Raw genomic sequence first — 24580 nt, 5'->3', positions numbered from 1 at the left:
GTGCGTCTCCATCGGGGAACGACAAGCGGGCAGCGATGACCAAGGCAGAGGAGACGGAGAGACCGAGACAGTGTGCTGGAGGTGAGGAAGGCCAGGGAGACTGAGATGACGCTTGGAATCCTGGCGTAGAGGCCGTGACGGTGGTGACGCTTCTGACAGGGCACCTGGCAGGGCACGTGTACAGTCGGCCTCATGGAGGGCTGGTTCTGTGGCTGAGGCATTGGCGGGGTCGGTGCTGGAGGCTACCCATGGGTCGTTAGCAGACAGAGGTGATCTCACAACCTTGAGTGGATAAAGTCACGGAGGCCACGCAGAGGAGGAGTTGAGAAGGTGGCTGAGGGGTCTCTGAGGTACGAGTGGCAGCGAAGCGTGGAGAGGAGTGTGTCAGAAGCCGAGGGCAGGGGACATCGGAGAGAGCCAGCATGCCATCGTGCCGTCAGGTGGGACAGAGGGCAAACGGGTTTGGGGTTTAGCGGTCAGGAAGTAATTGGTGACTCCGGCAGACGCCGTTTCTGTGATGTAGTGGGGAGAAGGCCAGACAGGAGTGAGCTGAGCTGACGGAATCCAGCAAAGCCGAGACGGCGCGTGTAGACGGCCCTTTGAAGGAAACAAGGCATTTAGAGTTGTATGCATTTCATCGCTTCATGTGTTTCCTGCCAAAGAATGCTGGGAATTCCGAGAGACAAACGACTAACATGCCCTGACTGTCCGTATCTGCAGAACATTTGCAGAAACCTCCCCCCTGCCCCCCCACCCTCACCCCCCAAAGGCAGAGGCTCACGTGCGTGTCCTGCTCTCCCTCCCTGTCTCTCTCAGGCCGGATCTTGGACCTGAAGACTGGCACGGTCAAGAAAGAAGGGCAGCAGTCGTCCATGAGGATGTGTATGGGCTCGCGGAGATCCTTCATCTGCAGGATGAGGTGTGTGCGCGTGAGCGCGGGCTGGGCCGTGCGCGTACGCCCTCTAAGAGGCCAGGAGGGGCCGCGCCGGGCTCTGCTGGGGCCACGCCAACCTGTCACCCCACTGACTCCATCGCCTTGACCAAAGCACGTGACCAGCAGGCTTCTCGGTCTGTCTGGGGAGAACCTCCGCCCTCTTCCTCCCATTTCAACACGTCGTCTGACTTCCTGCCACAAGGCGTGCCTGTCACCCATGTCTTGACTCACGCGTTGCACCCATTCCTACCCTGGCTTCCCCTGGTCCCCAGCGTCTCGACTTTCTACCTGTTCCTCAAGGCTCTTTCTCAACCCCACTCTCTCCAGGCTCCCGATTTCTCCCCAAATTTTATATAAGATCTACCAATGTCTTACTTACTCTTCTATTTGTTCGAGTCAATGCATACATCTCCGGTTAGTCTCTCATGATTAGTTGTTGGTTGGTATTTTAAATGTAACTGTCTTGGCTCCGTAAGTAACTTACAGTTGCTGTGAGGAGAGTGGCTTTGAGGTACACGCCTTCGAGCTCCCTGTGACATCTCGCAGAGTGTCACGCACGTAATTGCTTAGCTTATGGTTGTTGAAGAAATGCAGGCACTCAATGCTTTCTTGCTCGTGCCATCTCGGCTGCTCCCTTACGCACAAACATACCGGAAGCGTCAGGTCCACCATATCTAGGAGTCATGCCATTCTCTTGGCAACCGCGTCAGGTGGGCCCCGCCCCGGTGCTCCTCGGGGACACCCGCAGCTTGCTTTCCACAGTGCCAGGTCCACACTCCCTGCATTTTCCTGTGAAGCAAGCAGCACTGCCATCTGCTGCGAGCAGGACCTTCCCCCCCAAAGAAAGCTGCTTAGTGTCAGCAGGAAGGCAGAGGGCCGTGCCAGCGTGCTGGGCAGCCATGTCCTGCTGTGGGTCGTCCTGCTGTGAACACGGCGCAGGTGCTGGCAGCTGCCCCAGGTCTCCCAGTGTAACTGGACTCGTATCTTTGCCGTGGTGAATATTAAGACACCCAGGGTATTACGTGTCATGTAGTTGGGAAGTCGAAATGCACGTCCTGAAGGGGTCAGAGCCCGGCCACCGAGCGTGCGGACGTCAGGCGTTCAGAGCTGCAGAGCCCGTCCTTCAGAGGGAGGCCGGAGCACCTCCCATTCCCTGTGTCCCCACGCTGTCCTTGGCCGTCCGGAGGCTTACAGCTGTCTGGTTATGCCTGGACTCTGCAGGCGAGCAGAGCTGGAGCCTGAGAAGAGGCTTCCGTGCATCAGCTGGCAGCAGCTGTTTCGGTTGATGTGTCTGTGGACACCCTGTTGCTGTCATCACCCCCTTCCCTGTTTCCGGAAAGCCCCGCAGTGACACGGAAGTGATCTGCAGGACCGAGCTCGGCCAGCATCTCCTAGAGTCCTCCTGTGGGTCTCCAGTGGGGGGGCCGGGCCGTGCACACTGGGAGGAAATTGGCTGGAGGGCTCGCCCGGATGAACGTGTGACATCAGAGAAGGCCTGTCTCCCTTTCACTGCAGTCCTACGTGTATGTGTTATAAGCCGGCCCGGGTCTGCCTCATTCTGATGTATTTTTTGAATTTTAGGTGTGGAAATGCTCCTTTGGACCACCTCCCACTGAACAGAATAACCACCATGAGGAAAAGGTTCAGGTCAGTAGGCCTTTCTGATGGGTGCGTCTGCACTGTGCTGGTCGGTAGCTGAAGTGCCCTAAGCTAAGGAGGAGTTGCCCCGGGAGGGGAGGCTGGGTGTGGAGAGGACCAGGAGCCCCGCGGGTCAGGGAGCCCGGGCTGAGATGAGAAAGGGAGCTGGGTGGGACTTCTTCTGGCCTTGCAGACCATGTCGGGGGAGGGTAAACACGATTCAAAACCACGCAGTGGACAAGTGACCCCAGTGGCTTAGACCCCAAAGGAGCCCCCGCCGTCCTTGCCTCCCCCCAGGTGCCGAAAGCAATTTCACAAACGTTCTTCCTGCAGGAACGGCCTCGGCCCCGTGAAAGAAGGGGAAGCCCAGTACGCCGTGGTCCATTGCACAGGCTACATCAAGGCCTGGCCGCCAGCAGGTACGCGGGACCTGCACCTGAGCTCCAGACAGCTGGGTGCTCTGCAAGCCCCTTCTGTGGCCTGTCACCAGAGCACTCAGGGAAGTCAGGGTGGCGTTTGAAGTGACAGTCATTAGGGAAATGCAAATCAAGACCACAAGGCACCTCTTACACTCGCTGTGATGGTTAAAATAGGTGGTACCAAGTGTTGGGGAGGACTTGGAACCCTCATACGTTGCTGGTGGGATTGTAAAATGGTGCAGCTGCTTTGGAAAACAGTCTGGCAGCGCCTCAAAATGTTAAACGTAGAGTCACCATGTGATTGACGCAGCAGTTTCACTCCTAGATAATACAAAAAAATAAAAAATAAAATGTATACACATTTTAAGAAAGGAAAAAAACTGTATTAAAATTACGCTGGTGATAACCACTCAGCACCTCTTGTCATTGCAGAAGTCAAACGTGACTTGTATTCATCTTTCGTTGTCGGTATGTACGGAGTATTATAATTTTAATACAGTTTTTTCCTTTCTTAAAATGTGTATGCGTTTTTGGGGCACCCTCTATAGAGACCTAAGAGAATTGAAAACGTGTCCACAAAGAAACTTGTGCGTGAATGTTCATCACAGCTGTTTTCATCACGGCCCAAACGTGGAAACAGCCGTGTGTGCATCAGCTGATGAGTAGGTAAATAAGACTGTAGTCTAGCCATACAGTGAAATCGTATTCCGCGGTAAAGAGCAATGAAGTATCGCTTCATGCTGTACGGTGGCCGAACCTCGAAAACATCATGGTAAGTGAAAGAAGCCAGACACAAAAGGCCACATGTCGTATGATTATGTGCATGGAAAATATCCCGAGTAGGCAAATCCAGCAAAACAGAAGGCAGATTTGTGGTTTCCAGGTGTGAGGGAGGGGAAAATGGTGAGTGACCACTGATAGGTACAGTGCTTGTTTTTGAGGTGACAAACATGTTGAAAACTGGTGAGAGTTGCACAGCTCTACACACCCACTAAAAGCCACTTTCTTTCAATGTCAATTCGATCAAATTGATTGACGGTGCTGTGGAGGACAGCTATATCCTTATTGATGGTTCACCGGCTCGGCGCATCAATTGCCAAGCGAGGCGTGGTGCAGGCTCCCAACTCTAGTGGTGAATTTGTCTGTTTCTCCTTGTAGTTCTGTCCTTATTGCCTCGCGTTTCTGAGGCTCTGTGGTTCGGTTCCCACGTGTTAAGGTTTTGACGTCTTCTTGGAGAATTGACCCCTCTGTCACTCTGTAATGCCCTTCTTTACACCTGATAGTTTTCCTTGCTCTGAATTGTGCTGTGTCTGTGTTAATGTCGCCACTTCAGCTTTCTTTCGACTCGTATTAGCCTGGAACATCTTTCTCCATTCTCCTATTTTGAACCTAACTGTGTCTTTATATTTAAAGGGACTTTCTCGTAGACAACAACATCTAGTTGGGTCTCTAGTGTTTTAATCCACTGTGACCCTGTGTCTTTTAGTTGGTGTGTTTAAGCCATTTAGATTTAATGTGATTATTGATACAGTTTGATCAATATCTACCATTTTTTTCTATTCATTATATTTGTTTTTGTTTCTTTTTTCCTCCCCCTCTCTTCCTGCCTTCTCTGGTTTTCACTGAGCTTTTTGTATGATTTCTTTTTCTCGCCTCTTTTAGCATTTCAATTATACTTCTTTAACAATAGCTTTATTGTTTGCCCTAAGTTTGAAATACACATTTACAACTCATATAAATCCCCTTGAACATAAAATACCACTTCACGGGGGGTGCAGGTACCTTATAACTAAGTTTTCTTTCCTTCCTCCTCCCATCTCTTATAATCTTGCTCTCATTCACTTATTCAGAGGCTGTTACCACCCAATATCTTGTTACTATTGTTATTTTGAACAAACAAATTTCTTCACTTAGTTAACAGTAGCAAATGTAGCAGATTTTATTGCACCTACTTGACTCCCTCCCAGACACTCTTTCCTAGAGCTGAGTTTCTAACCTATATCCTGCCCACTGTCCAGTGAACCTGTGAGGTTCTGAGGCCTTAAGAAACCAGATTTCTGTTAGAAGGCTGTTGGATGAGAGGCAAAGAATGCACAAAGATGTGGGCAGCCTGGAGAGAGCTGTCCCTCAGTGGGGCGGGCACCGAGGCTGAGGGCCTGACATACACCGAGCCCTTGCATCACAGGACGGTTGGTGGGGGACCAGCATATACACACGTGACTGTAGGACAGTGTGTGAGGCAGTCAGCCCTGGGGCGGACGGGGCTCCCTGCCCTGCGCCGGGGTCCAGAGAGGCTTCCTGGACGAGGCCCGTGGCAAGCAGACCAGCTGCTGCTTTCTGCTTTCCTCTTTGAATGACTCAGTCACTCTCGTGATACCAGGCAGATGCCTCTTTCTGTTTCTAGCCTAACATGCTCTCCGTCTCCCCACTTTATTTGGGCTGCAGGCCTACAGTGTCACACAAGAAATGCCACGATTGCCATAAGACTAACTCGTGGGATGTGAGCGGGAGGAGGTGACCAGGCCCCGAGGTGCAGGCGGGGGACGGCGCCCAGGGCGTCTCCAGGGATGACTCAGGCGCTCTCCTGGGGCCACACGGGGCTGTGCACCGTGCTTGTCCAGTGGACAGCTCAGTAGGGCAGCGGGACTTACTGGGCATTAAGTCTTCAACGCCCACCCTTGAAACTTGGCCACATGAGAACTGGTGGAAAGAGCCGGGGGTGTTTATCTTGGAGAAAGTGAGACATGATTTCTGTCTTTAAGTATTTGAGGGGGTGTCATGTAAAGGAGGAATTAATCTTAGGTTATTTCCAGAAGGCACAATTTGGACCAAAAGAGGAAAGTGACCAAAAGGCAGAGGCAGATTTTTAACTCAATGGGGAGAAATGAGCAAAGGATGTGAGAAGGGTATTAAAATATATATGTATTTATTTATATTTATATACGTAAATACATATAATACACCAAGTTGGAAAAAAAATCTGCTGTTAATCCTAACTGCAAATTAAAATAATTTGATACCATCTCCTCTTACCTATCAAATAGCAAAAAGTAAAAAGACAAAATACAGTGTTGGTAAGGTTCAGAAAAAAGGACACTTTTATGTACTGCTGATGAAAATATACATCAGTAGAAACCTTCTGTGCAGTAATTTAGCAGTGTGCATTCAGTGCCTTAAAATGTGCGTTCCTTACCACATGGGTGGATGGATGGACGGACGGACGGATGGATGGATGGACGGACGGACGGATGGACGGATGGATGGTGGATGGACGGATGGACGGATGGATGAATGGATGGATGGATGGATGGTAGATGGATGGACAGATGGATGGATGGTGGATGGTGGATGGATGGACGGATGGATGAATGGATGGATGATGAATGGATGGATGGATGGACGGACGGATGGATGGATGGACGGACAAAATGAAAGAAGGAAGGAAGTGGGTGAATGGAAGAAAGGAGAGAAGGAAGAGGCTCTTGCCTAGCCAGAAGAAATAGTTGGCTTAGGGGGATGGATCAGTGAGAGAATTTCTTGCCAGAATTTCTAAAGGCGTTTATAGAATCCACTTCCCTGGAAATCTTTTAAAATGATGGCAACGGCCATCTGGCCTAGAGGAGGCTGCTGTGGGGTCATTAGCACTTTACCCTATCGTAAGGTCGTGGAATGGAAGCACGGGGGCAGGAACTCGGTAATGCTTGAGTGAGGGCTCTTAAATGCCCACGAGGAATGCTGCCCCCGCTTGCTCATGAGCTCAAGCTCCTTAAGTGTAAACAATGACTTGGTTGGGAAGTATGAAGATTCTAAGCACCAAAGTCTCAAAAAATGTCTGTAGGCGACCTTGGGCATCTCGAAAGGTGAGCCTCAGAGGCAGACTTTATGGGGCAAACAAGGGCCTCGTAAAAAGGTGCTTTGACAGCCCACGTGCAGCACGCGTGCTCATTCCTGAGCCCCGTAGCTGTGCAGTCACAGTGCTGGCCGGTCCTGCTGACCCCACGTCCCTCACAGGCATCACGGCGTCCTCTGGTACATTCCAGGGGCTCTTCTGTCACCCATGGCCTTCCCAGCCAGCCTCACAGCATCTGATGCTACAGAGGTGGGGGCGGGAGAGAAAAAGAAAGCAGCCTTCCAGAGACAGTCCGTTCCACTGTCTGATCGTCCCCTTTTTTTTTTTAATCTAAAGAAGCAAACGCACTGGGTTCACCGTAACAGAGAAGGAGTCAGCCGTGCCAGTTGTGTTTTCTATTTGGTGAGGTGTGTTCAGAGTCAGAAAGAGACTTGGAAGTTCTGCAACTGTCAGGGGCCTCCACGCCATCCGTTGTCATCTTCCCAGTACCGTCCCATGTCACAGGCTGACATGCATCGTGCGGCCAGAACCCGTTGCTGTAACAGGCCTCTTTCCGGTAACCATCATCAGGTGTGCTTGGTCCATCACCTCAGATTCCATGGGAAACCTCTGGGTAACAGGTGTCTGCACAGAAGGAGCACTGTCTGGCCCAGGGGAGGGGGCACGGCGACCATCTGGGCCCGCTTGTTGGCCCCTGCTGTGCTTTCTCTTGGGGGAGGCTGGTGCTTCTCTCCCCTTTGCTGCTGGATTGTCAGTAATGCCAGAGTCCTGAGGTTATTGTGGGTTTTTGGCTCGAATCTGCGGTTGGTCAGGCCAGTGCCGTCATTTCACCAGACAGCTCGGCCCTGCCGTGAGCTCATCTAGGACAGCCCTGCATTCTTGCAGTTTGCTGGTTGAACATAGTGTGTTTGTTTTTCCTTTCGTTTGAAATTCTCCAAAAGCTGGTTGTCGGTGTGGCGGCCACCAACCCACAAGGCAGTGGCTGGAGCCCTGCCCTGCCCGTGTCACATGTGCTCAGCAGGTTTCGTGTCCTGCTCAGGACCTCGCTGTGACATCTGCTCAGACACCAAAGCCATGGCCTTGGCATGTGAGATGGAGAACGATGGTTGGGGACGCTTTCTGGCCTCCTCGTTCTCAGGCAGGCTGGGCACAGCCACTCTCCTGCTTCCTTCAGTAACCACTCGTGAGCACCTGCCGTGGCCCAGGTCCTTTGCTAGGCTCTGGGGCTCCTCGGGCGGGTCCTGCCTGAAGGGGCTCACAGTCCAGTGGAGGACACAGGTAGGTGTGCAGGTCATTGCAAAGCCCCGGGGTGAGGGTCGTAACACAGGCACACACAGGGGACCACGTAGGAGATTCCGTTGGCCGGGGGTGTCAGGGTCGGCGTCTCTCCTACACCCTGTGGCTAACCCTCCGTGAAAGTCTAACAGGCAAAGAGACTGTGTTTCCACACATTTGAGCGGAAACAAAGAAGAGGTAGGAATTTGCTGGTGGAAAAAATGCTCTGTCGTCTCTAGAAGTTAGTGCTGTGCCGAGGTCTGAGACCTGCTTTTATGGTGCTTTTCTCCCACTGTGACCCTTGTGGGTGGTTCTGAGTTTGTCCTTGCAAGTCAAGACATTCACTCAGGTGTGTGTGGGGTCGGTCTGTTTTCATTCACTGTAACCAGTACTGGGTGGGCCCCTCGCTGGCGGCCTCCAGTCTTTCCCCACCGTCGGGGGGATTCGTCTAGATTTCTCCACGTTGCCAGTCTGCCTGCCCCTCTCACACCCAGAGACTCCACCCTGTGTTCCCGGATCGGTCCTCCCTGCCACTTTGAATTTTGCTCTAATTATTGACCCTTTTCTTCCGAATTCATGGAGAATCTGTCAATCCCAATCTTCTATTCATGATTCCCATGCAGTGTTTGAAGACTCTGGCACTGGCACTTCCATCTGAACTCAGTGCTGGCTCTGTCCCCTTGAGTTACACTGAGTAGTTGAATTTAGATTTTTCTTCTTTTCCTTCTCCTTTTCCTCCTCATCCTCCGCTTCCTCCTTCTAATAACGAAAGTCTTGTTTCTTTCCTGGGAACATTTCCGGTGGTTCCTTAACCCAATGTCTTTTTCATATGCTTGTGATTTTTTCCCACGCGCCTCAGCTTAGCGAGGTCGCCATGTGCTTTTCCATGGTGGAGAGTTGAGGACAGTTCCATCGTTGATCATGTGGGTTCTAGTAAGATCTTTCAGGCCCTGACAAGGACAGAAGAGGAATGTTTGGCTTCCCTGTTACCTGACCAAGGGTCCGCGTGTCTGTGCACGAGTGCCAGTTGTGGGGTCGGGGTGTGGCGAGGGTCCCAGCCCGCTGATCGGATACACAGGCATTCGGCCGCCACACCCGCTCCTGGGCGGTGGGAGATGGAGATTTGCGCTCCCTTGTGTCGTCCGCCATTCGGGACTAATATCCAGCTGCGTCTTTGAGCTGGTGGGTTGGTCCTGCCGGGGGCCCTTCCATTCACTCCCCAGGTTGCCCTTTCCTTCCCACGAGGAGAACTGGTTTCTGGTATTCACCCGTGCTCGTCCCACCCCAGGCTGTCATTGCCACAGTGATGTGGGGGGCAGGTGGCTACTTGGGAGGTCTACGTGTGTTTGCGCTTTGGAGCCAAAAGCACCAGCTGTACATGGAAGCTCTGCTTTGCAAAGTGGGGGGATCCATTTCTCCAGGGTCACCAGCGGGAGCCCTGAAGTGCAAAATACCCACCCATTTCCCAACATACCTTCCGAGATCAACACGTCCCCAGAGATGCACGTGGAGAAAGGACCCTTTGGTCAGCACCGTGGGGGAACTTTGCCTTCTGGATTCTTCTCCTTGAGAACCGTGCTCCCAGGTTACATGTTACATGGAGCCTCTTTATCTGTGTTTAGACGATGTTTCCCAAATGTGTTGGGCCGAAGAAACATTTTGTTTGTTTCCGCCTAAGCCGTGTTACTGTTCACCGGAGAAGACTGTGGATGCGTGCTGTGCACAGCGGCCTGAATTGCTCTCAGAAGGTGATGGTCTCCGCCCGCGTCTGGCGGCAACACTATGTGTTCATTCCCCTGGGAGGCTGGAGGTCCCAGGAGCGACCCCACCCAGCACGACTGGACAGCACTGCCCTCCCCTGGGCGAGTGCACAGGGCTAGTGTGGGCCCTGGAAAGGGATGAAGAAGCACGTCTGGCCGCTGCTGAATGTCCTCCCGACAGCGGTTTCCAGCTCCACTTTGTTTGTGTGTTGTTTATATTACTTAGGTTTATTTAGACGTGCCTGGGGAAGAGTGTTTCCAGAGAAAAGGTAATTTAATGAAAGGCAAAATGTGCTGGTGAAACCGACCAGGAGCCATTGAATTCTAAAGCTGGAATGGCTGGAATGATCCTGTTCCTGTGAAAAATCCCATCTTGATAAACGCTGCCACTCCTGCCAGGAAGGTTCCCTCCTGACACCAGTCGTCGGGCCCTGGCGACCAGCCTTGGCTGTGCGCCCCTCCTTGGAGCTGTGTGCTCCTTCCTCGGTCCTAATGCTTGCCGTAAGGCGTCGTGATGGTGCGTTCCCCCACCGGCCATGAGAGGACCCGGGTCTCGTGCATGGCTGAGTCCCTCACCTGTAGCAGAGTGTCCGGCGCTTAGTAGGTGCTCGGAAAGTGTGTCACATGTGGCTGATCTCATGACCGAACTGTGACCAGAGGACGAGGACGCCGAGCGTTGCCTCCGGCCAGCCCCTCCCTTCTCTAGAGGACAGCCTGTCACCTTGCAGGTCTCTGCATGTTTACTGACCCAGCCTCTCTCCCTGCCCAGACCTCCATGGGGAGCCTGCCACCAGGCAGAGCTCAGCGACCACAGTGGGGTGACTGCACCTCTCTTGACCAGTGCCAAGGATTTTGAATGCCACCGTGAACACAGCGCTGGACGTATGGAGCCCGGTGTGCCAGGCACGTGCTGGGTGCTTAGTACCCACTCTCTCATCTCGTGCAGCCCTGCAGAGTAGAGACGATGCTTGTTCCCATTTCACAGATAGGAACTATTTTTATTCCCATCTCCCAAAGCTCAAAGAGGCTGAACGAAGCTTTGTGGTCAGTGGATGGTACAGTCGGGACTTCTGAGTCAGGCCACCTCCGGTCCCTGGAGCCGGAGCCCTTAGTCCCCTTCCAGCCGGTCTGTCCCTATAGATTTGCCAGTGCCAGGCATGGTGGCCACCCCCGGAAGCAGCTCTTCCCCCGGAAGCAGCTCTTCCTGTAGCCAGTGCATTCATTGTGGGGGCCTCCACGGTGGCACCCCGACATCCAGAGAAAGTATTGTCCCTACCATTTCACATAGGAAGAAGGCGTGTGCCTTCCTGTATGAGCGGCAACCTGCAGCCCTCAGCCGGTGTGCTCTGGAAAGTTCTCGGCTTTGTTCCGTGTGCTCAGGTCACGGGCCACTTTCTAAAAGGCCCATGGGGTCGGGACAGACAGGCAGGCAGGAGCGCTCAGCCGACCTGCCGCAGAAGGGGCTTCGTTCTGTCAGAGCAGTAGCCTCGTCTCAGGACGCGCTCTCACCGGAACAGGTTCTGAGATGCGCCTTCCAGGAGCTAGTCACTCAGATCAGTTTATCAGATGGAGCAAATGGCCCTCCACCTGGTGACCTGGGGGAATTTGGAGGCTTTCCGAAAGGGGCTCAAGTATGTGCCAGGCTGTGCTTGGGTGAGCTGAGAGCAGCCACAGGTCCGCCGGGAGAGGCCAGAAGAGGAGAGAGTGAGGGAGCGGGTGTGGGGAGGTGTGAGCGCCAGTTACAGCAGGGCTGTGGAGGTGGCACTCGGGAGGTGACCGGCGCCTCGGAGAGAGGAGCAGCCAGAGCGCAGAGCCCGCAGAGGTGGACGCCAAGGGCGCAGGTCTTCGCTTGCAAAGAGGACCGTTCCCAGGGGGTGAGTAGGAGGAAGTGGGGTGGGAACCGGCTGGTTTGAGAAGGGGAGGGAGGCAGGTGGAGGCTGGTCTGCAAGGATCTGGCACAGAGAGGAGCCAATGGCGAGGCTGGTTAGAGCTGAGAGCAGGTTAGGGCTGTGGGGCCACCTGAGCAGGTGGCACAGGTGAGTCATGGAGGAGCGGCATGGTGCCAGCCAGCCCCCAGGTGTGATGGGAGTCGGTGTACAGCGTAGCCCAAAGCAGGGGTGGGTGCCAGGTGGACTGCGCGGACACGGCCCCGCCTCCTAGATGCCCACCCTGCACCCACCCTGTGGGGATTTAGATTCTAGAAGCTGGAAATGGGGGAGAGGCCAGCCACTGGAGAATGTCACTGTACCTCTGAACTTTCGAGACCAGCAGTGACATCCTGCAGCAAAGGCATGGAGAATTAGGGGTTCAGTGTACTGTGTGCCTTGGAAACACCCCCTCGCCAGTCGGGAACGGTAACCCAGGCTCAGTCTCGCAGTGGCCCTCCTCCCTTTGCCAATGGGGTGACTGAGGCAGAGAGGGGGCCCCGCCATGCCCCCTCACCCTTTCCTCCTGACTCCCTCGCGGTTCCTCTGCAGCTTTGTTGTCACGGCCCCTCCGCGAACTCTGTGTCCCGATTACGATTTACTGGAAACGAAGCTCTGTCTTCTGAGTCCAAGTTTACACAGAAACCACTCACAACCTTCCCTTCAGGCAGAAGACGACGCGTGTTAGTGTTCATGACTTAGTGGCAGTTTGTTTGGATAGAAACGTTGCACGTCTGCCAGACGTTTTAGAATGAAACGCCTACCACCGCCGGCTGCGCTGTTCTCTCTGTGTATCACATTGTGTGTTCACCACCCAGAGTCAGTTCTCTTTCCATCACCATCTATCTGACCCCGTTTACCCTCTTCTAGAACCCCCGACCCCCTTACCCTCTCTGACGTTTGCCAGTCGTGGGGCCGAGTTCTGAAGTCTGGAGTTAAGGTCGCCACACTCGTGTTTCGCTTTGTGGGAGAAGAGGGTGCAACCTACAAATTCCCCAGATGGACGAAGCCCCCCTTTTTAAGTGCCCAAATGTCATATGCCACCCTGTTTTTCCATCTTTAGTGTTATCACTACAAAAACAGCCCATCTTCATTAAAGAAATTTAGAAGACCTATACAGTCTTGAAAATTAAAGTAAAATTAACCCATAAATGTTTTTTTTGTTTTGTTTTGTTTTTTTGGGTTTTTAGAAGGTTATGAACTAAAAAGTAAGTGTCCCTTCCTACCCGGATCGTACCCCTGAGAAACAATTGATAAGACCCCACTGCCTCTTCTGGTCTTTCTTTGATTCTTTGTCGACGGATATGTGAAAATGTGAAATAGTTACAGAACCTGAAATGCCCATCTGTACATCTTACTGACATTTCTTTCTTTTTTTAAAGTTTATTGGGGTGACAGTTGTTAGTAAAGTTACATAGATTTCAGGTGTACAATTCTGTATTACATTATCTATGTATCACGTTGTGTGTTCACCACCCAGAGTCAGTTCTCCTTCCATCACCATCTATCTGACCCCGTTTACCCTCTTCTAGAACCACCCCCCTTACCCTGTCTGACATTTCTTTTATAATGAAATGTTTTGGCCAGATTTTGCAAATGTATAAATGAATAATTTGCATCTCATCTTCCTTCCCTTCAGCTGCATGACCCACAAATGCAGATGATAATGTCCCGTGAAATTATCACATGTCGCCAGGAGGAGGGGAGGGTGGGAATGAGCGTGGTGACCGGCGACCGGCTAGCTCCTTGGCTGGCTTCCCAGACCCCAGCGGTCAGCCGCGGATCTGTATTTTCGATTGCATACGTAACATCACGGGCACTTTTGGCCCGTTGCCATTCGCCGCGGGCATTTCTCGTTTCAGGAATGACGGTACCCGAAGAAGACGCGGAGGTGGGACAGGGCAGTAAATACTGCCTCGTGGCAATCGGGAGGCTTCAGGTAAGAAAAGGCTCCCGGCCTTTTCATCTCCCACGAGGGCTGGGGGCGCCCCTTCTGAGCCCGTGTGCGTTCAGTGGTGGTTGGGTTCCACGTCTCACTCTGTGGGAGCGAAGGGGGCTGGGAGCTGGGAGCAGCAGAGTTCTCGCCTCGCTGAGGGCGTCTGATCCCCCTTGTCTGCACGACAGAGCACTAACGCATCTTACGCCGGCCCTCCACACACCCTCACCCCCCACCACACCATCCCCCTCCCACAAGCTCACCACACACTTCAGCTCTGTGGTGTCCACGGGCTCTTCCTTCTGCCCGGTTTTTCCTTCTGCCCGGTTCTTCCTTATTCCCCATCTTCTCCTTTCAAAACTCCTTCTCCTGTTTGCTTCCTATGTCCTCACCCTCCAAGATCCAGGTACAGTGCCTCCTTGATCGGCTTCGCCCGAGTTCACCATGCCCTCCCCAGCATGGAGTTTGCAGTCAGTCATTCTCCATTGTCTGTTTTTGTATAGCCAGCTGAGTGCCCGCGGGGTCCCTGAAAGCTCTCAAGGGCAGGGAAAGTGTCCTTTTAATCTTGTCAAAGCACCAAGTGTGCGGAGTAATGTGTGTCAAGGCTCAGTGTCAGCCGGGCTCTCACGCTCCCTGGGGCACTGAGTGGCTTCCCCCATGATGAGGGGCCACAGGAGACGCAGTGAAGAAGACACTACCTCTTCTATCCCTGGACCCCTCCGTCCCACCGTTTTCAAACAGATGAACAAGCAGTTTTGTTCACATGTGATAAACATTGGTTATTCCCTGCAGGTGGGTGAAGAGACGACTTGGGCAAGTGTGGTCCACAGAGGTTGACTTCCCCAATATTCTGACTGTCCATTGTCTCCTTTGCTGTCCTCGGGAAAGGGACAGGGCAAGGGAGTTGGCATTGTGTGGCACCGGCCGTGCGCCGGGCCTCGGGGGTAGCAGGCAGCACCTCTTTGAACCTCACAAACCCCCTGTGAGATCACAGGTTCCGTCATTCCCACTGAGCGGTCTGGAAACAGGCTCCGACATAGAAAGGCAGCGGCCCTCGGTTCCAGGTAGTGTAGGGTGTGAGCCGGGCTGCTTGACCGTTTAGACTCTTTGTGCAGACAACACGGAGGGTCTACGAGGTCAAGTCCACGTGTCTGTCTCGTCACACCCCCGTCCCCCGTGTGTATTCCCACTCCAGGTGACCAGCTCTCCCGTGTGCGTGGACATGAGCGGGATGTCGGTGCCCACGGAGTTCTTGTCGCGGCACAGCTCTGACGGCGTGATCACGTTTGTGGACCCCAGGTGCATCAGCGTGATTGGCTACCAGCCCCAGGTAGGTGTTTGGAGCTCCTGGGGCGGCTAGAGACTTCACTTTACGTGTGTCGGAGACACAACCCAGTGACGATGTGGGGGCTCACAGCCTGAAACCCCACGTCCGTGCCTGGATGGAGCGGTGAGTGTCTTTCCGAAGCAAGAGAGGGAGTTGCAGGCAACTAACTGCACCTAAGCTTAAAGGGAAGCTTCTCGATTTTTCCCCTGGCCCTTCTGTGTAGCTAGCTGACCTTTCACAAACCGCAGGGAAGGTGCTCCATGGAAAAGGGTTCATTTTGATGAAAACCAAGCAGGAAAAACCTCCTTGGAAACTTAGAAAGCATATGAAAGTGAAAGACGTGGAAAATTCTTGCCGGGAAGATGTCCCCTGAATTTTGCCTAACCCCTTGGTTCTCCGGTGTATTTGGATCCCCTTTTATAGGGGGCCCATTCTCCGGTCTTTGTTCCAAACCTTTCAAAAAAAAAGTCAGTGTCATCCTGTCAAAAAGGCAGGATTATTCCAGATCAAGATAAGCCAGAGACAAAATAACAATGTGGAACGTGAGATCCTTTGTGGGTCCTCAGCCAGAAGACATATAGCTAGCTCTTAAGGACATCTGGGAGACAACTGAGGAAATGTTACTGGGCAGGGAATATTGGATGATTTTATTGCTATTTTAAGGTGTAATATGATACATTATAGTTTTGTAAGAGCTCGTTTTATGAGATGCATGCTTCAGGGAGATGTGTCATGCTCCATGCTTTCAAACGATTCAACAAGACATTTTAAATGTGTGTGTGTGTGTGTAGGTAGGAAAGGTATTTCATTCATATGTGTTCTACATATTTCACTTTTATATATTTATATGTGTAGGAAAAAGCAGAAAAATACAAATGTGGTGAAATACTGAGCCTTATTGAATCTAGGTAAAGGAAAGGGGGGTGTTTGTCATACTCTCAGCTTCTCTGTAGATTTAAAATTCTTTGCAAATAAAAAGTACTTAAGCAAAAAAGAAAGAAAGGGATCTTTGTCCTGAGGAACAAAGTTCGGGATACGTTGAGGTGAGTGTTTTAATTACGTGGATATTTTAGAACTAGAAACAGTCCAGGTTGAAATAGCAGAACCGTCCATAGAATTCTACCATCTGGAAAGTCACGCGCACTTGATTCTTAGATGGAACCAAGGGGAGAATGGAGCTGTTTCCAGAGTCCCCATAACCTCTGATGGCCGCGTTTCCAGCCAGATCCGTCTCTCCACCAGCCCCTATCACGAGCATCTCAATGCTTCTTGGCACGCAGATGAGACTTTTTCCATTGCTGGTGTCAGCTCCCACCCAGGCCGCTTGCTGATTTGGGTTCTGATCAATGAGTTCATTTCAAACCCTTTGCCTTTTAAGACGCTTCCAACTGGCCCGCTTTCCTGTAACACATTGGAGTGGCCTTTTGACGGTTTATCTTACTCTGCTTGGTGTCGTTGCGAAACACACTTTTGTTTTGGGTTAATGCTAGGTCCTTTGAATAAAACATAGACGAGTGAAGGTAGGTAGTAAATAGGCTTTTAACAAGCACAGTCCTTTCATAACAGCATTTCTCCAGCCACAAGAGAGCTACAGTTTCCATGGTTAAACAATTCCGGTTTTCATGGGCCACACATCTGCCCTCATGCTATCATTTGCTTTCTTTTTATGTTTATTAAAATATGTTCATTACAGTGTGCCGCTCCAAGGCAAACAAAAATAAAATTGCATACTGATGTGGCTTCTCTCCTGCCGTAGCGAGGTTAGCAGTCGGTGCTGGGCGTGCCAGAGGAAGTCGTGACTGGGTCCCGGGGCCAGCTCCGAGGTCACGCCAAGGGGAAGTTTGCATCCACTTTGTTTGCCCTGGTGATGCAATGGGACCAAGGGGATAGAAATGAACAGTGTTGTCTAACAGTGATGGATACACATCACGAAAAAAATGGGGCTCGGGGTTGTTAAAGCTTCTCTCTTTATGTAGGATCTTCTAGGAAAGGACATTTTGGAATTCTGCCACTCTGAGGATCAGAGCCATCTGCGTGAGAGCTTTCAGCAGGTACGTCCACGGCCCGTTGGCAGCGGGTGTACAAGCCGGGTCCGTGTGCGTGTGGCCGCAGGATGTCAATCTCACGCGCGAGGTCCTTCCAGAGGCATCCTCCAGTCCCTGCCATGAAGGAGCTCACAGCCTCCTGGGGAGGACACACCCATCAGGGGGTCGCACTGCGTCCTGGAGAAGAGCAGAGGATGGGGAGGTGCCCACGTGGGAAAGAGGCAGGAACGTGTCCCGGCGGGAACAGGCAGGATGGATCCTAAAGAATGAGCACAGACGGAATGACAGGATGTGCTGCGCCGAGGGGCCAGCAGCAGACTGTGTCCTCTGGGGAGAGCGATAAGTGTTTCCCAGTGGCTGCAGTGACGCTGGCTGGTGGGCAGGACGTGGGCAGTGAGGCCAGGTTGGGAAGGGCCTAGGACGCCGTGCCGAGGAGTTTACGTTCTCTCCAGGGTCATTTCAGTGAGGATCCTTTGAGGGTTTCCAGGGGAGCGGTGTGTTTGAAAAACAAAGGGGGCAGCCCAGTTGTGCAGGAGAGAGAAATATGGGACAAAAGACAAGTGGGAAGCTGTTGCAGTTGTCCCTCTAAGAGGGGCTGAGACCGGAAGCTGGGCAGGAGCGGTGGGCCTTGGGGGCGAGGCAGCTGGAGGAGCCACTGGCTGGGCGAGCGGTGCTGAGGAGAGACGGTGAGGGCGAGAGAAGACGAGGATGGTTCTGGGGAACCCGCGCGGAAGGCCCGTAACCGCATCACCGTTCGCCCCTGTTTACTGAGCACGTCCTGTGTGTCAGGCGTGGTGGAAAACCCTGCGCACAAACTTTCTCAGATCTTAGGGCCTGCTCAACTATGATGAGACAGGAACGGATTCCTCCGAGGGCTCCCCCGTCCCCCTTCAGCCCCCGGACAGAAAAGAGCAGACGATGTTACAAGAGAAAGAGGGAATGCTAGGTAGTCGTCTAAGAGAACAAGTCCCTGACCTGCCGCTTGGCGAGTATTCTAGCACGACGGCCCGTGGCTGCAGGCTCTCCTGTGGGAGGTGAGGCCACGTCGGCACAGACAGACCTAGCACCGCGATTACACACCATGGCAGGGGCCACCTCGCTCCCCTCCTGCCCGCACGCTGTGCTCGCGTCCTCCCAGGCTCCCTCAGTCCGGTCCTCCCCCACCTGTCAGGCCCCTCTGTCCCCCTCTTCTGTGCTCGCGTCTCCAAGCCCTGGTGCCCGAAGGCTCTGCCCCTTTCCCCGCGTCTCCTCCTCAGTGTTTCATCCCCAAGATGACTCCAGCCCACACTGTGCCTCAAGCTCATCCTGCACCTGCCTGGGAGGACCCTTCACACACACGCCGCTGTCCTCCCACAGCCCCCAGTCTCCCTTGCACTGCCATCCGCTGGTCGCACAGGCCGGGAGCCGAGACATTCTGCACTCTCCCCTGATCTCACGCCCCCTGTCCCCCCCTTAGGTCCTCTGTCACACCTCTGAAAGCCGCCTGTCCCCATCCTCCTCTCCCTCTCTTTGGTCCTCCTGGCCTCCACCAGGCCACCGCATGTCTCATCTTGACCGTTGCAGCGGCTTCCTTGCTGTCTCCCTGTCCCGGTCCGAGCCGTCCCGAAACATACATTTGATTCTGCCACTTCTTTACTTAGAACGTGCCGATGGTTTTCCGGTGTGCCTGAAATCAAATCCCAGCTTCCTGCCAGGGCTGCGTGCTCAGCATGACGTTGCCTCAAGCATCTCTTCCTCATTGGTTCACCACCCGTGGGGCACACGGGTCTTCTGGTCCCTTGAACACATCATGCTTTTTCTACCTCAGGACCTTTGCATGTGTTCCCGCCGACTGGGATATTCTTCCCTCACTCTTCATAGGACTGACACCTCCTGTCCTTTAGGTTTGAACTCCTGTCACCTCAGAGATGCCATCAGTGCCTATCCTAGCCACAAAGATTCCCCCAGCCACCTCCTCTGACAACAATTCCAGCTCTTGCTTGTTTTATTTCTTTGTCCATTGATTTCCTCTCTTCCCCATCCGTCTTCTCTGCTAAAATAGAAGCTCTCTGCAGGCCAGCTCCGCTTCTGTCTTGCACCATCATCCACACCACACCGAGTGTGGGAGGTCACTCTTAACAGACTCTCAGTGACTCAGGACCCATAGCAGGCAACTTCCTGCTGGAAAAACAGGAACTCAGAAAGGTTAGACATTGCAAGAGTGTGTTTTTCTTGTCCTTTCTTTGCTAAATGTGTGGAAATTCTCATAAATTTTGCATTACCCGGCATCACCCTGTCTGGACTAGAGGGCCTCATTTTTTGGGGTGTGTGGAAATGAGGCACTAACAATGCCCTTTACTGATAGCAACTGGCCAGACGCTTTGTCACACGTCCTCTTACGTAGTCCTCAGCCCTATACAGTATGTTGTCATCTTGTCCATCGCGGACACCAGGACTCAGAGAGGGTCAGTCACCAGCCCTGAGTCACACAGCAAGGGGACAGCAGAGCTAGGGCTGGAGCCTGCCGCCTTCCAAAGCATCCGTTCCCAGCGCCACACTTAACACACAGGCCTCTCCACCAGACAGCACATGTGGGATTTTAAACTGCTGACGCTGTCAGAACCTGTTGGTTTTGCAAAGAAAAAGAGGGAATATGACACCTGATCCCGCCCAGCCTCCATCTTCAGTAACTCGCTCTGTGAGCAGCCAGCCCATTCCTCAGCTGGGAGGTGAAGGCCGGGCAGAGACACCCTTGAGGCGAGCCCACCAGTCACTGGGCCAGTGGGCAGCGGCCGAGCAGCCACGGGATGTCCTGCCGTACGCCTGCCTGGGCCCCTCGGTTGTGTTCTCTGGGTTCCAGCCACTGGCGGCCGGAGTGGGGGGACAAATGTTGATGAAGGGAAGTGGCTTATTTTTGCAAAAGCGCAGAGGGAGCTGTGTCAGCGAAGAGTCAGCCCTTGAGCTCTGGACTTGAACAAAAGCGTTTGAATGGCCCGGATCGAGTGTGTGAGGAATCTGAGTTTGGTGGGTGGCAGCGCACCAGCCTGGGACCAGGAAACCTGCGTTCCCTCCTGGATTCCCGCTCTGGGTCACAGCTGACCTGGAAGTCAAACAGAAGAGTGGAGCCCAGTGAGCTTCACAGCAGGGCCCGTCCTACCTCTTATTCTCTGCTGCCCACCATGGACAGCGTGCGAGGCTGGGCTTCGGCCTGGACGGTGACGTGCAGGGCCTCCCGTGGGCAGTCTGACCCCCATCGCCTGTCAGGTCTCCCAGGCCGCAAACATGCCTATGCTGTGTCTTCCGCCAGGAGAGCCCTGCACGGCTTCACGTGCCAGCACCTAACCCACCCTCCAGCATATGCCCCAGACTCCATCTCCCTCCAGGAGCCCTTCCTGGGTCCCCAGCACAGGCTGTCCCCCTACCTTAGAGAGTTCTTTTGACCTGATTTGTAGAACCTGAGAAGTCCTGATATAAAACGGGCATTGATTAGCTGGTCTCCCCCACGGTGGTGGCAGCAGGACCCATAGGCGGTGCCGTGTGTCCGTGGGGAAGACGACGGCTCGCTCCGTATGGCTGGCCTGCCCTCGCCCAGCCTCGCTCTGGGTCCGCCTCACGGCCTTTCGGCGGCGGGCCTGCCTGGTCCCGCCTGCTGTCTGGCACCGTCCTTTCCTCCCCCCCGCTGACTTTCCTTCTCCCAATGTTGTGACAGGTGGTGAAGCTGAAAGGGCAGGTGCTGTCGGTCATGTATCGATTCCGCACCAAGAACCGGGAGTGGCTGCTGATCCGCACCAGCAGCTTCACCTTCCAGAACCCCTACTCCGACGAGATTGAGTACATCATCTGCACCAACACCAACGTCAAGTACGTGCACCGCGGCCCGGGGGGCCTGGGACCCCCCTCCACTCCACAGGCCGCCCCGCCCACGCCACGCCCCCAGCCCCGCCCACGCCACGCCCTCCCGACAGGAGACCCCGGGGTCGCATGACACCCCTCAGCAGTCAGGTCCAGGTGCCCTGGTTTCCGTTCCCCGTCTGCTCCTCTGAGGGCAGAGCCCGGCAGAGTGGAGCTGGGGCAGGGGGTCTGGGGCTGGGCGCCTCGCGGACACATTTTCCCCGCCGCCCGCTTCAGCACGGCTGCGCCCCACGCCCACGCCGGTCAGCACAGACCTGGGCTCAGTCTTGGCCCCCCACTTCCTGGCTGTGGGATGGAGCGGGACCCCAGCCCTCCCTTGTCGGGCTGCTGGGAGGATTAAATGAGGCCCCGCTCCCAGCTACGGGCAGGTCACACCTGCTGTCTGTACTTCCTTTTGAGGAAATACAAGCCTAAACCACCAGCACAAACAAAGCCAGCGAGATGTCCGAGTGTGTGGGAACACAGTGAGGGCGCAGGAGCGTGAGAACCGCCGCATGTGTCCCCAGGGGGGTCGCTGGCACTGCGGCTTCCAGTTTCCCAGGTTTAACACCGAGGCGGGTCTCTGCCCACCCCACCAGCTCCCCTCCTCATTGCCACTGTGTCCCTGGGGACTGTGGCATCCTGGGTCACCTCAGTGCTTTGACTGCTGCAGCACCCCAGCTCCCTGGACGGGGGAGCTCCTCTTGGGGCCCCCAGGAAGCAGCCTCCCGCCTGGGCCCCACCACCCTCTGCCCAAGCCTCAGCCCCGATCCTGGGCGGCAGAGCACAGAGCTGGACAGACCGGTCCACGTGAGACCCCTCAGACGGCAGGTGACCTCGGTTTCGATCCCTGCATCTAGTGGGACATGGCCCCTTCCCTCCCCCGGCCGCACTGCCTGCTCAGTAACTTGGGGAGGACAGCAGAGCCTCTGCCCGGGGATCCTGCAGGAGACAGTGCCCGGGAGCTCTGGCCGAGCACCAGGCAAGAGTCCTCTTGGAACGGGTGGCATTGGCCACCCTTCGTGCTGACAGGGCCACCTCTGCCACCCACTTGTCACTTTCTCGGCTGCTGCCCCAGATCTTTTGGGGGCTCCAGAACTGCACTGTCTGCCTTCTTCTAACTGGGCACATCCAACGAGCTGCCCCCCGCCCCCGCACTGCGTGACTGTCCGTCTCAGTCCCCTCCTCTTCTCCTGTGTTGTGCCCCCTAGCAGGGGTGAGGCCGCTCCCTGCAGGGGCAGGGTGGTGCCCACTGACCTGGTCCAGCAGGTACCCAGTGGGCGCCAGCGGCAGAAGCTGCAGTGAGAGATGGAGGAAGTGCCAGCTCAGACCTGCTCGGCTTCTGTTGTGTCGTAGCAGGTTCCCGGCGCATGCCGCCTGCCACAGCCCCCGCCAAAGCCACGCAGCTGGGCCAGCCCATCAAGGCATCAGAGCCGTGGGTGCTGTTCCAGCACTTCCCCCCTTGGAAGCCAGCATTGGGACTGGTTCTTTCTGAGTGTCGCCTCCTGTCCCCGTCCTGTCCCCCTTGTGTTGTCTCTCGTGCTTCCTCCTCCACACCTGTCCCTGTGCCTCCCGCAGCCACGTGTTGGCATGTTGCCTGCCCCCAGAGCAGAGTGTTCAGGGTGTCCTGGAGACAGCCTGTGTCCTCCTCTCAAAGCGCTGGTCGCTGAAGGGCTCCTGGCCTGAAAGATGGAGGAGGTGTTAGCCGGGGACAGGGACAGCAGAGAGCTCTGACGGCAGCCCCGCGGTTGTCAAAGTCAGGGCTGGCCTTCGCCAGCAGGAGGCAGACTTGTTCCGGAAAGGGCCTCCGGGGCTCTGCCTGGGGGAAGAAACTGAGCTGAGTCAGGAGCCTGGGACATGCTTCCTGGAGAGACAGAGTGTGGATGGTTAGCATCTGCAGGGGCTGCCCAAAGCAAAGCCCCTTTATCGTAACCCCTGCGTGTTTTCTGGTTGCACCGGTGGTGCGGGAAAATGGAACAGACCCAGAAAACAGCCTCCAGTTTTACGGGCCAGCCACAAGGCTTTGAAGCATGTGCGGGGGGCGTCCTGATGACTGACCCCCCTGGGGCAGGAGGCTGCCGGACAGGAAGCGGGCTGGGCGTGTCTGGTGTGCCACGGTCAGCTCTGTCCCCCAGCTCAGGGTGACAGCACTTGGCTGCGGTGAGAGCCCGGTTCCCTCGCCTGGGCCATCGGTCAGTTTTCTCCTGAACAGTGCATTTCTCCTTCTCTGGAATTTGCAAGCGCACCACGGTTTATTTTTATTCCCTTGCTGTGAAATGCCCGAGAAACCTCTTCTGGCCTCTTCCCAGGATGGGGCGGCCGCAGGTCAGCACTTCTTGCTCCCGTGCTTGGCTGTGGGACGGACGTGCTGGTGTCGGACACGGAGGGTCGCGGGCAGCGCCTGGGGTTTGCAGCCCAGGCGAGGCCTGTTTCCTACACCCCGGTGGAGGGACCTTTGCCTGGAGTAGGGGCCCCAGAGGCTGGAGCTGAGAGGAGGCTCCCATCCGGAGCCTCTGGTCCTCACCGCGTCTCCCTGCCACTCAGGAGCGCCTCTTCTTTTTCTTAGTTTTAATGTGGGGTGAAGTCACCCCTGTGGAGTTCAGGGTGGGGGTTGGGTGCGATCGCGTAAACCCGACCAGCTTATAGAGAAACGTTCGCTTGGCGTTAAACCCAACTAACTGCCTTTCTGAATTCTGCCTTAAAACGTTTTTTCTTCTTCGGTGACTTTCTACCCTGCGTAAAATGAAGTCATGAATCAAAATTCGTTGCCTCCATATTAGCAGCCTGAACTTACAATACAGGGCGTGGAGTTGATTTGGAGCATTTGAAACCAAAACCACACCAAAAACCCAATAAATAAAAACGGAAGATGCTGTAGAGGCCCATGGGGCGTCGCCCGCCGTGCCCCTGGGGAGCAGGCAAGGTCTGGTTCAGCCCTTTCTCCACCACTTCTGACCCTGTGACTGGGACCTCTTGTTTCCTAGGCAGCTGCAGCAGCAGCAGGCAGAGCTGGAAGTGCACCAGAGGGATGGGCTGACGTCCTATGACCTATCGCAGGTGAGCTTCCGGAATCCTCTGCCAGGGGGAGCTGTCCGCAGCCCAGCAGGCTGAGCACTGCTTCCGCCCTTAGCTTGATGCACCCCCATTCCCCAGCCCCACCTTGGCCCCACGAGGGCTGTTCTCCCTCTGCCCACGCCGCCGAGGTTTGGGTCCCCGTGGGTCTCCATGCACAGCCGAGCCAGGGACAGTAGCAGCCGGGTGAACACTGCACGAGCCCCGTGTGGGGCTGATGGGGACGTGCAGGCTGTGTGAGTCTCGTGCTGACGCACTTGGGCCCACAGAAGCAGGTGGGACCCTGTCAGCTTCCCAGCTGTCCCTCCTGCGTCTCGTCTGTGTCCCCTCTTCCGCAGTGCCCCATCTCCTCACTTCACCTGCACTGTCTCTTTCCGTCTCCCCCCTTTTCATCCCCCCCAATCTCTTCCCTTTCCCTCTTTCTCTTTCCACTGCTCTGGCCGCCTACAGAACCCACCATATATGGGCATGTGGCCTCTCTCCTAAATGGAACTTCACGTCCACTTGTCTCCATGTGTAGAGGATGTCG

At 54.7% G+C, this 24580-nt stretch overlaps 1 protein-coding gene across 5 annotated transcripts in view; it reads left to right on the top strand.

Annotated features, from left to right (window-relative positions):
* Window positions 1-24580, top strand: part of ARNT2 (aryl hydrocarbon receptor nuclear translocator 2) — an 89556-nt gene that overhangs the window by 52219 nt on the left and 12757 nt on the right. For all 5 annotated transcript variants that reach the window (XM_033100353.1, XM_033100356.1, XM_033100352.1 and 2 more), the window contains exons 6-13: window positions 817-919; window positions 2516-2581; window positions 2906-2991; window positions 13664-13740; window positions 14933-15067; window positions 17041-17115; window positions 20798-20949; window positions 23964-24036. In XM_033100353.1, the coding sequence (XP_032956244.1) occupies window positions 817-919; window positions 2516-2581; window positions 2906-2991; window positions 13664-13740; window positions 14933-15067; window positions 17041-17115; window positions 20798-20949; window positions 23964-24036 (767 nt within the window). The remainder of the gene's footprint in view (window positions 1-816; window positions 920-2515; window positions 2582-2905; window positions 2992-13663; window positions 13741-14932; window positions 15068-17040; window positions 17116-20797; window positions 20950-23963; window positions 24037-24580) is intronic.

This window comes from Rhinolophus ferrumequinum, chromosome 28 (genome assembly GCF_004115265.2).
Source record: "Rhinolophus ferrumequinum isolate MPI-CBG mRhiFer1 chromosome 28, mRhiFer1_v1.p, whole genome shotgun sequence".
NCBI lineage: Eukaryota > Metazoa > Chordata > Mammalia > Chiroptera > Rhinolophidae > Rhinolophus > Rhinolophus ferrumequinum.
Note: the sequence above shows the minus strand (reverse complement) of the source record. Positions and strands in the feature narration are given on the sequence as shown.